Consider the following 11838-nt stretch of genomic DNA (forward strand, 5'->3'; position numbering starts at 1 on the left):
CATGTAAGCAAACAAGTATGTTAGATTAGTTCATCAGACAAATGATTTATTAAAAAAACATATGAAGGCTGCATCATTTTGAGTTGGGCTTAAGAGTTAGTGTGAGTTTCATTGAGTTTGGGTATTTAATTATATTTGCTAAACGACATTAATTCTGATCTGAATGTGCTTATTCAACAATTTATTTATTATTCCTAGTTTTGCATTTTTGTAGTCTGCAACATGAGTAATCGTCTTTCACGCCTGCATTGATATTACCTCCAAATTTAAAATGTAAAAAATTTAACCAACATCCAGAATAACGCTGATGCATGCCTCCATCGACCTGTCCAACCGACGGCGGGTCGCAGGGGGCGCTGGTCGGATATCTGGACGGAGTGACAACATCGACCGCACGGCGCTTCACCGGCGAGAGGACTGCTTGTTGTTAGCTTGTTACAGCTCTCGACGAGATTGTCCATCATTCAATTGATACAGGGGGTATGTGTTTTTATTCACTGATTAACCTTCTTAAACGTCACCACTGATTCTTAAGTAAATACAATATCTGAAAGTGTTAATGCCTAACTCGGCTAAGGAGCTAGCTGATATTAGCTTCAGTGTGCTAGCGGTTCAGCGCATTATGCTACCAGGTTATAGCATTATGCTACCTGGTTATAGCAATATGGTACCTGGTTATAGCATTATGCCCACTGGTTATAGCATTATGTTACCTGGTTATAGCATTATGGTACCTGGTCATAGCATTATGGTACCTGCTTATAGCATCGGATCGCTAGATCTTTTGCCGCAGTTACTTGTTTTTGCGAGCGTAAGCTGAGCTAGTTAGCTTGAATTGCTACAGACCGTCTTAGTGTGGACCGGGTCTTCAGAGGGCTGACGTTGGTGCATGAAGGGAAGATTGAAGTGGGTGAGCGACAGCTCTGCCCACTCGTCAAGGAAATTATACGTTAGTCGGTTTCACTCACAATATAACGTTAAGGACCCTTCTCTGTACTCGTGCGGTCAATCTTGCCATGATGCTGTACCTATAGTCTGATGGTACCTCGCCGCTCCGGTCCTTCGGACATGAGGCTGTTCCTATAGTCTGAATATACCTTTACGCTCCGGTCCTTTGGAAATGAGCCTTTACCTATAGTCTGATGGTACCTAACCGTTCCTGTCCTTTGGACATGAGGCTATACTTATATTCTGATGGTACCTCACCGTTCAGGTCAGTGGAAATGAGGCTGTACCTAAAGTCTGATGGTACCTCACCGTTCAGGTCATCTGGACATGAGGCTATACCTACAGTCTGATGGTACCTTACCCTTCCACCTAACCTTATTAGCTGTAGCCTCGTACTACCATTCATTGCAAATCCGTCCAACTGATATTTAAATCGATCTGTTAATTTAACCATGGGAATTGATTGAACTATGGCAATCGATTGACCTGCGAGCAGGGACAACATACAGTACGATTTACCCGTTTGTCTCGGTGACCTATCGTGAAAGAACACTCATTGACCAATCCATGCCTCGCATATTGCCACTTGTTGTTATATCATTGAATATCATTATGTAATCTTTTTTCTGTAAAAGGCTATTGGTGATTATGGTACCAATAACGTGCTAAATGCACCGTGAACAAGAACATGCAACAACACTGTTTAAGTGAGATTCCAGGGTTATGGATGTGACATTTGTGCTCAAATTGACTGCCATAATTTCTCAGACTATTGGTTCAGAATAAATGAAACCATTCACGTGTCACTTTATATGGACAGTGTAGACGCCCCCTATAATTCTGAATTCGAACAACGGCATGGCAAATATTATGCGTTAGGTTGTGACATGAAATGGACTGGCTTTTCTGAAGACCTACAGAATGCAAACTAAATTTTTACAGCAGATGCGCAAAGACGGATGTCTGCAAAGTACGGCAGTATTACTTAACACCATGGGTGTGACATTCTCCCGTTATGGATGTGACATGTCTGAAATAGCTGGCCATAGACTACAAGAAACCAGTGAAACATCACAATATCATGTTGAGTTGTCGTTCTATGAAAACATCAGCAGAGGGTGTCAATGGTGATCCACCCCCCACCGCCCAGCATTACAGACTGAAACAGTGTCCAGTGAGCCTTTACTAGAAACTATGCAATATGCATTGATTACAATATGTTTGATTTACTGCATCCTTCATTATAGCTGCATAAAAGACGACATTTCCGAAATATAGTGATCAGATAAATTGTCTTAAACAAAATAGACACCCAGTGATGCATGTCAAAGTGGTTTTGCGTTCATGTTAACTTTACGTTTGCATACTGAGGTTGACATAAGCTTGGAAATGCTCTGAAGTATCTCTCACAAATTGAAAACTAATCCCTTCCAACAGGTGGCGTGGCTTTCTTGTATTTGATGAGGTTGATAAAATTAAATGACTGAACGCTTGTCCTTTCTCCATGTTTGAAAAATGCAAATGACTTGGTATGGTTGTACAATTGTAAGGCTGATATCATGGCTGGTATTATTCTTATTGAGTGATACATCGCCAGATCATCTTATATTCTATATAGGCTTATATTTTGAACAGCAATTTTAGATGTGTATAGCTCATCCAATTTCAACTGCAGTTTGACTGGACTGTACTAGCCTTGGTCATTAACTGTACTTTAATCCACCAGTTATTGGGTTTAATAAAGGCCAAACCAATTTAGAGGACTTTTAAACACCAAGAAAACATATCAACTTTAAATATATACCCGTCAAAATTACAATTTTTGGTCTGTTAAGGTTCAGTTGGCTTGGAATTGGAATTTCTTTACCTGCTAATCCTTTATTCATGTGTTCCCTTTTCTGTCAGCTGTCCCAAGGTGCCCACGGTCCCGCCCCCCCCGCCCCACCCTCGGCATAGGCCTCCCTTTTCTACTCCTCTCAACACCCTTGAGGTTCAGAGCCCCTCTCCCCCTCGCCCTTGCCCCTACCTCCCCTCCGACCTCAAGACACTGAGGCCGCCAGACTGCAGCCAAGCTGTCTGACATGTCTGGACCGGTTCCGAGCCGGGCCCGCGTGTACACGGAGGTCAACACACACCGGCCCAGGGAGTATTGGGACTACGAGTCCCACGTGGTGGAATGGGGGTGAGTCCTAGTGCCCCCACCCCCCTTAACTTGCACTTACTTAGTAGTAGTATCTCAGTCAGAGCAGGTTGACTGGTAACCGGAAGGCTGCTAGTTTGATACCCTTCTCCTCGTAGTGTGTCGAGGTGTCCCTGAGCAAGACGCCTCACCCTGACTGCTCCTGACGAGCTGGCTGTCGCCCTGCGTGGTTGACTCCGCCGTCGGTGTGTGAATGTCTGAATGAATGGGTGAATGTTTTGGGAGATCAATGGGTGAAAGTGCTTTGTTCTGAGTGGCCACTGGTTAGAAAAGCGCTTTATAAATGAAGTATATTTACCATTTAGTGCCATCTGCCAATCTTAAAGCATATGGTTGGTTTTTCCACTTAAAGTGGAAAGGAAGCAATCAAATAAAACATGTCTATAGCACTAGTTAAATATTTAAATATACCATAAATACAAATAAAGTCGGAAATATGTCCCGTTATTCAGAATGAAGCACAAACACGTTGCATTAATTACAATGTTTTCAGCCTGTGCGCCGCCATCTCTGTTTTCAGAATACGATGACGTCACGAGAATGGTTGGTATTAACATTCTATGTTGTTTACATAGCGGCTCATAGCCTCACAGGTAGCTTACTGCCTCAACAAAATGGATATGGACGAATTGGATAGACCCACCAATGAGGGCAGGCATCCAATTGCCTATGCTTTTGAGCCAGTAAGAGAAGTCTGAGTTTTAGTGCCCCCAACAGAGCCTGACTATGGAGGAGAAATAGATGAAGGAGAGAGAGATGTATCTGAGCGCACAGGAAACAATCGGTGGTGCTTGTGTGGGGTTTGTGTCCCTATGTCCACTGACATGGAGAGTGTCTGCTGCCATGAAATGAACCTTTAGTAATGCAGTGTAAGATATGTATATATATTGCACATTATATATTATTACATTATTATATTTTTTATATATATAATAATTATTATAATATAATAAGATAAGAAAAGTAAAGTACACGGGTGCAGCAGCTGGGCTCCACGCTGCCTTACAGTTCGTTGATTTCATGATACAAGTAATTGTCGTGCCATTTGGGTGTGCACGTGAATATGCGAAAAAAGTAGGGCTGTAACGATACACAAACTCACGATTCGGTTTGTATCACGATTTTTGACCCACGGTTCGATACATCCCACGATTTTTTGAAATTTAAAAAGCATTTTATTTAAACAACACTTATATACCAATTAACTTAATGGAACATTTAATAACAAATAATTTGGAACACTGAACAGATTTGAACAGAAAGAATACTATTAAAGTATAGCTAAATGAATAAAGAAATAACGTGTGGGAGGATGCTTTTTTCAACTGTTTGGTTGGTTTAGTCAAATATCCTTATTAGCACTACTTATTAGGCTATGTAGCTTAAATAATGACATAATCAGGCCGTATAGAATGCAACATGTTTAATAGCCTAACTTTCAATAGATGGAGAAAAACCTGAAGGTCATGAACGTCGCAATAACGAGGCGTTACGAGTAGCATATGTGTGTGCGCCAGAATGGCAATGTGCGTATGCGTGTGTGAGTGACGTCAGCGAGTGAGTGGACGAGCGAGGAGAGCGAGCGGTAGCGCGTGTGTCTAGTGAAGAAGCGAACGAGTCCGGTAGAATAAAGTACCCATCCTGTCAATAATCGGTGGCCGCTTCATTCCGACCTATAAGCAGACAAACTTCCAGTCAAATCACACAAAACACTAGAGACAGGATCACACAGGCCCCCTCTGGATAAATGTCGTTCATATCGCATATGAGCAGTTCGACGGCTGTGGAGAAATGCGATCCTCCGTAGCCACGGAGGATTGCAGTCGCATACTTACGGCATCGATAGGAGGGGGCGCTGTCAGCAGACTATTATCTAGACAAATTATTAGCAAATTTCAATCGGACAATTTGACCGCAGAGTTAGAAAGGGCGTATCGCGCTTCTGCCTTCTCACACCGCGAGACAGGATCGTGGCTTTCAGTATCGCGATTTTCGGTTTGATACGCGTATCGTTACAGCCCTAGAAAATAGTGCAACCGACTGTGTTTGCAAATGGATTATTTCCGATAACAATGGATCATTTTGGCGATGGATTAGAAATTATTAAGAGCATGGAGCGAGCTAGTCTGCAAACAAGACAATCTTCAAACATTGAGTGTACGTTCCTCTGCCTGGCAAGCACGTTTCTGCGCTCTTTCGCTGCGCATAAGAGCAGCGCCCGGGTCCGATCTGACGGGTATGTCCGTGTCTCCAGCACTATATCCACTAAAATTAAAAATAGTTGGCACAGCATCTGGCTTCAGGCGATTGGTGGGACGGCGAACAAATCTCCCATCTTCAGAAAAAGCTCCCTCTTCGATGTAATCAGCCTCTATAAAGTGGTCGCTGCATACTCTCTGCCCTGGTCCCATTGGGGGGCTGAGGCGTTTCAATGCAGCTAACCATCTTCGGAGCACTTCAGGCTTCTTGACGGGAATTACATGGAAATGAACTATTCTACCGCTCTCCTTTAACCGATAAAATTCGTTTGAACAGCCAGGGGCAATACAAAAGGACCCCCCTGTTCTTCTTCCAATATCTGACATGTTTATTTTAAAGAGCCAACCATTCTGATGACGTAGCGCCTGCGTTTTTAAAACATGGCTGCGCCCTAGAGGCGAAAGTCGTTATAAACATGTCATTTTACGGTGAAACTACTTGAATTTCAGTATTGATGAAAATCCATGTTTCCATAAATGAAAAAACAAACAAAAAATTGACACAGTTCTCAGTGCTTCATTTCCACTTTAATGTTGCTTTGGATGCTTCAGGAATCAGGATGACTTTCAGCTGGTGAGGAAGCTGGGCCGGGGAAAGTACAGCGAGGTCTTTGAGGCGGTCAACATCACCAACAACGAGAAGGTGGTGGTGAAGATCCTCAAGGTATGGGGAATACTCTGGAAAACCAGTGCTTCTTGGATGCAACTGGTGTCCTTCGCAGCTAAAGGCTCTTATCGTTCTCCATAGCCGGTGAAGAAAAAGAAAATCAAGCGGGAGATCAAAATCCTGGAGAACCTTCGGGGAGGCCCCAACATCATCTCTCTCATTGATATCGTGAAAGATCCCGTGGTAAGTCATGTCCGTCGTCTTGTTTGCTCAGTGTTTTGGCATGATCCTGTCGATATATCCGGACTAACTAAAGCTGCATTTCAACAATATTGATGTCTAACAATCCTGTACTAGACGTAAGTATTGAGTAACACCACTGTACCAATAGCATAGCAAGCTCTCCACCAGTACATGCTTATCGGTGTCACTGTGGAAATATCTCTGTGTAAGTACAAAGCTATGTTTATTGGCTTTCAGTCCCATATCTACACAGGGTTCAATGGTAAAATGTCACGTTAGGGCGTCCTTTGGTTCGCTCAGCTTGGTTCTTTTTCATATTGCAATTTTCGCAACAGTCTCAGAATTTGTCAACAAACCCACATTTCGGCAAAGAACGTTCGATCATTTGTCAAAAAGGTCTGGGGCGGGGTAAAGCGTTAAATAAAAGAAAGGGGCTAAGCGCCGGTGAAAGTAACTAATGGATATCCAGCGTGATATACATTGATCTGCGGACCGGTCCAACTCCTTCTCCCTCATCCGTGCCGTCTCCTCTTTGATGAGCCACGACTCATTTTCACCCGACGGTCCGACAAAGTGCTGCTAATCTCGGGAGTTGCTGCTAATCAAACAATAATTCCCATAATGCGTGCAGCTGTGCCTGTGTCAACCACAAAGGGCGTCAGCCAGCTCATCAGGAGCAGTCAGGGATCTAACTACGTAGAAACCTTATGGTTACCAGCCAACCCGCTCTACATCCTGAGCTACTGTCTGAAGATTTTCAATCTTTTGATGCATCCATCTTTTGGAGCAGTTACATTTCTTACCGTGGGATTAATTATTTCTGGAGTTGAGGCCATCCTTAAAAATATATTTTGCATTAAAGACCAAAAAAATAAATAATGGTCGGTAGGTAGGTCTCTATATAGACCTGCCTACCTATATATAATATAAGGTAGGTGTACAATACTTAGTCAAATATAATTAATAGTGTTTTATTGTATTTGCGTTAGTTGTATGATCTGTCTTAACACAAGTTTACATCCGGCAGGTCAGTCGGAGTGGGAAAAAATATATATATTTGGGTCGTTCCTAAATGGACAGGGTCCGTCGGGTTACGGCAAACAGAAATGTATTAATGTTAAGAGCTACTGGCAATCTTTATTGTTGAACCCTTTACCCTGTATAGTAGGGATCCCTTGGCATACTGCATCAGCCCAGTAGGCCCGCTGTAAGGGGCCAGATGCAGTGCAGTAGACTTGAGTATTTAGCCAGCTTTAGTGTTTAATGTAAACCCAACTGTATTTCTTTGTATTTGTGTTTAGTCCCGCACTCCAGCATTGGTTTTTGAACACGTCAACAACACAGACTTCAAGGTGAGAATCCACTCTTTTAAAATATTCCTGCTCGCTTTGTAGTGTATGTTATTTTATTATATATTATCACTGCTTCAGGTAATGACCAAGCCTATCCATTGTCTTTTCCCCAGCAACTGTATCAGACCTTGACCGACTATGACATCCGGTTTTACATGTATGAGATCCTTAAGGTGGGGCCCTAACACCGTCACCTGTCAATGCTATTCAAAGTCTCTGAGCGCTCATACATTTTCATTGATTGACACAGAATTCCACTTTTTATTTGTGCTTGCCTCCTATATAGGCCCTGGACTACTGCCACAGCATGGGAATAATGCACCGGGACGTCAAGCCTCACAACGTGATGATTGACCACGAGCATCGCAAGGTGAGGCTCCATGCACAGACTATGCTAGGAGCTCACGCCTTATCTCATACATTTATAAAGTGGGCCACACCCTGATAATTGTCCAGGCGATTGTCCTTCCTAGTACCTTGAGTACCTATCACCAGGCCTATTTCAAGGTTTTCCTCTGAAAAGAACGTACCCAAAGTAAATAGAGGATCTCCGCAAATGCAAGGGCTGTAATATGAAATAATGGTGACAATGACGTGATGGAAATGATGGCGTTATCAACAAAGGTTATGGAAAGAAGGCATAAAGGTCAGGAAATTAGACTTTCAGAATTGGGCCACTGTGTTTGACACCATCAGAACAGAGGTCCTTCTACGCCATCTAATGGGCATATGGTGTATATGCCAGTGTTTGGCTTGGTTTCATTTAATTATATTCGCCCAGACCTTCAATTAAGTTGTCAAGTGTCAAAATTGTACAATTGGTTCCCAAGAGATCTACCTGCAGTACTTCACTTTATTGGTGTCAAAGTTGACTCAGGTTCTCATCAGATGTTGTACTATAACTATTTAACCATAGGGCCCTCAACTGATAATGCACAAGATGGTATTGATCTAAAACATCATTTATTTCAGGTGGAAATGAGATCTTCCACTTATGCTGTGTTCTAGCTATAATCACTCCAACCAATTGCTATCCACATAGAATATTTCTCTTGCCCAACCATCTTTGGTTTGGTACCAAGGTAACATGTACTATCCCTTGCAGTTGTGGAGTAATGCTCCAATTTATTTTGGTATGTTTTTTTCAGAAAAAACTCCTAATAATGAAGAGGTTAATAGAAATCTAAAATGTTATGCCCTCAATGTTGTATTTTCCCAGTGGTATTGAATATCTATATTTTTCAAGTTATTGTATCGCAGTTTCATGACAACACTAGGGGGAGATGGACCCCCTAACCCAGCAAATGGACAAAATAGGCTATGTTAGCTTTAACAAAGATGTTGATAAAGGGGTTGGGCCTAAAACTGTTGTTCCCTTGTGGTTTGTGTGCAGCTGCGCCTCATAGACTGGGGTTTGGCCGAGTTCTACCACCCCGGACAGGAGTACAACGTCAGAGTGGCCTCCCGCTACTTCAAAGGACCCGAGCTTCTGGTGGACTATCAGGTACCAGCACACCAACCAGCCAATCAATTGACATCTTGAGTCATCAATCACAGCCGCAGAACATGCAAACAACCTAGAAGTTTCGCAAATCCAGCTTCTTATGCCACTTTCTGGTGTTGTTCAGATGTACGACTACAGTCTGGACATGTGGAGCTTGGGCTGCATGCTGGCCAGCATGATCTTCAGGAAGGAGCCCTTCTTTCATGGTCACGACAACTATGATCAGGTAGGCTGTGGGTCATCATCCAATGAAACCTATTTATTCAATTCAAAATAATGAGAGGTGCACGTGTATGAGGTGGTCATTTTTTTTTTATCCTTATATATTGTATGCATGTTATTTCCATCAGTTGGTGAGAATAGCCAAAGTACTGGGAACTGAAGACCTGTACGACTACATAGACAAGTACAACATTGAGCTGGAGCCGCGCTTCAACGACATCCTTGGCAGGTAGGGAGATTATTTGATGGTAACATCTGTCCACTCTTAACCGGATGATGGTGAGGGGAAAGGTGGTTTCTTACCACTCCTTTGACATGTTTACAAGTTAAGGTGTGTGTGTGTGTGTGTCACGTATGCATACATAAAGATTTGGTCCAATATGGTCATGTGCACTGATTCTAGAAACAGTCCGACGTGGTCATGGTGTTTAAAGCCCAGCCTGTCCCCAGACATTCCTGTAGATGAGATGTGATCCTGGTGTTTTTAAACCTGCCCCTCAGATGACCCCGTAGATGAGATGTGATCCTGATGGTGTTCTAAATTCATGTCCCCCCCCCCCCTCAGACACTCCCGTAAGCGGTGGGAGCGCTTCGTCCACAGTGAGAACCAACACCTGGTCAGCCCCGAGGCGCTGGACTTCCTGGACAAGCTTCTGCGCTATGACCACCAGGCCAGGCTGACGGCCCGCGAGGCCATGGACCACCCCTACTTCTGTACGTCCGCCGCGCGGGTCCTGAGCATGTAGCGGTAGGCCGCAGCCTCATGGCCTGTACTGACTGGGTCTGTTTCCCTTTCAGTCCCGATCGTGAAGGACCAAGCTCGCATGGCGGGCTCTGCTAACTTGCCCGGTGGGATCCCAGCCGTCAGCACGGCCAACATGATGACTGGTGAGGCACACGCTGCACACACACCTCGGGGGTCGCTCAGGAGACCTACTATGGGGGGGACACGGGTACCAGGCACATGCGGTCAGTCGGCTGGTCATTTTGGTCATGCTCCCTGTGGGGGTTCAGTGTGTGTTTGCTCCACCCTCACCCAGGTATCTCTGGTTCATAGTGTGTTTGCTCCACCCTCAGCCAGCTATCTCTGGTTCATAGTGTGTCTGCTCCACCCTCAACCAGGTATCTCTGGTTCATAGTGTGTCTGCTCCACCCTCAGCCAGCTATCTCTGGTTCATAGTGTGTCTGCTCCACCCTCAGCCAGCTATCTCTGGTTCATAGTGTGTCTGCTCCACCCTCAGCCAGCTATCTCTGGTTCATAGTGTGTCTGCTCCACCCTCAGCCAGCTATCTCTGGTTCATAGTGTGTCTGCTCCACCCTCAGCCAGCTATCTCTGGTTCATAGTGTGTCTGCTCCACCCTCACCCAGGTATCTGGTTCATAGTGTGTCTGCTCCACCCTCACCCAGGTATCTGGTTCATAGTGTGTCTGCTCCACCCTCACCCAGGTATCTGGTTCATAGTGTGTCTGCCCACCCTCACCCAGGTATCTCTGGTTCATAGTGTGTCTGCTCCACCCTCAGCCAGCTATCTCTGGTTCATAGTGTGTCTGCTCCACCCTCAGCCAGCTATCTCTGGTTCATAGTGTGTCTGCTCCACCCTCACCCAGGTATCTGGTTCATAGTGTGTCTGCTCCACCCTCACCCAGGTATCTGGTTCATAGCGTGTCTGCTCCACCCTCACCCAGGTATCTCTGCCCTACCAGCCTCCACTGCCATGGGCCCGCTCTCTGGCTCACCCGTCTTGTCCGCTGCCAACAACTCCCTGAGCGCCGCCGTGCCCGCCGCCGCCGCCGCCCCCCAGTGAGGAGGCCCCCTGGCGCCCCCCAGTGAGGAGGCCCCCGGCGCCCCCCAGTGAGGAGGCCCCCGGCGCCCCCCAGTGAGGAGGCCCCCGGCGTCCCCCAGTGAGGAGGCCCCCGGCGCCCCCCAGTGAGGAGGCCCCCGGCGCCCCCCAGTGAGGAGGCCCCCGGCGCCCCCCAGTGAGGAGGCCCCCGGCGCCCCCCAGTGAGGAGGCCCCCGGCGCCCCCCAGAGGAGGCCCCCGGCGCCCCCCAGAGGAGGCCCCCGGCGCCCCCCAGCGAGGAGGCCCCCGGCGCCCCCCAGAGGAGGCCCCCGGCGTTCCCCAGTGAGGATCCCCGGGGCCCCACGCCACTCTGATGAATCATTGGGTCCGCCCCCTTGCCAGGGGCCCTGGGATGCCTCGCTGCTCTGGGTGGTGTCTGTTGTGATGTTTCCTTCATCCCTCCCTTCCACCACGGTGGATCAACGTTTTGATCTGATGAATGTTTGTAATGTAAGTAACACCAACGTTCGGCCTGCCTTCCACCAATGTTCCACACGTGTGTGCGTGTCTAAAGGATAGCGTCTGTGTTTTCTTTTTGTCAGGTGTTCCAACATTAGATGAATAATAAACGAATGAAGATGGGATTCAAGCAAAAAATATATAATTATGCAGTTAACCTTCAATATTGAGATATCTCCCCCCCCCCCCACCCCCAACACACACTCT

The 11838-nt window shown here is 45.8% G+C and overlaps 1 protein-coding gene across 2 annotated transcripts; it reads left to right on the plus strand.

Annotated features, from left to right (window-relative positions):
- The first annotated feature begins 332 nt into the window (after positions 1-332).
- Positions 333-11260, plus strand: LOC115542434 (casein kinase II subunit alpha). Of its 2 annotated transcripts, XM_030354671.1 has the most exons (13): positions 333-480; positions 2854-3130; positions 5959-6070; positions 6155-6256; positions 7558-7608; positions 7722-7781; positions 7895-7978; positions 9002-9112; positions 9237-9338; positions 9463-9563; positions 9900-10048; positions 10133-10222; positions 11020-11260. In XM_030354671.1, the coding sequence occupies exons 2-13, from the start codon at positions 3030-3032 to the stop codon at positions 11136-11138; spliced, it is 1182 nt and encodes a 393-aa protein (XP_030210531.1). In that variant the 5' UTR covers positions 333-480; positions 2854-3029; the 3' UTR covers positions 11139-11260. The 2 variants fall into 2 exon arrangements, with proteins under 2 accessions (XP_030210531.1, XP_030210541.1); XM_030354681.1 differs by lacking the exon at positions 333-480 and having other exon boundaries at positions 3030-3130; positions 11038-11230.
- Positions 11261-11838: the final 578 nt, after the last annotated feature.

The sequence above is a fragment of the Gadus morhua genome, chromosome 1, assembly GCF_902167405.1.
Source record: "Gadus morhua chromosome 1, gadMor3.0, whole genome shotgun sequence".
NCBI classification, from domain to species: domain Eukaryota; kingdom Metazoa; phylum Chordata; class Actinopteri; order Gadiformes; family Gadidae; genus Gadus; species Gadus morhua.

Excerpts from the sequence above, each read along its gene's own strand:
- LOC115542434 (XM_030354671.1), top strand. The coding sequence starts at position 3,030 with ATGTCTGGACCGGTTCCGAGCCGGGCCCGCGTGTACACGGAGGTCAAC. Across the intron at positions 9,564-9,899 it reads TTCAACGACATCCTTGGCAG|ACACTCCCGTAAGCGGTGGG; the intron begins GTAGGGAGATTA and ends CCCCCCCCTCAG. Across the intron at positions 10,049-10,132 it reads CATGGACCACCCCTACTTCT|TCCCGATCGTGAAGGACCAA; the intron begins GTACGTCCGCCG and ends TTTCCCTTTCAG.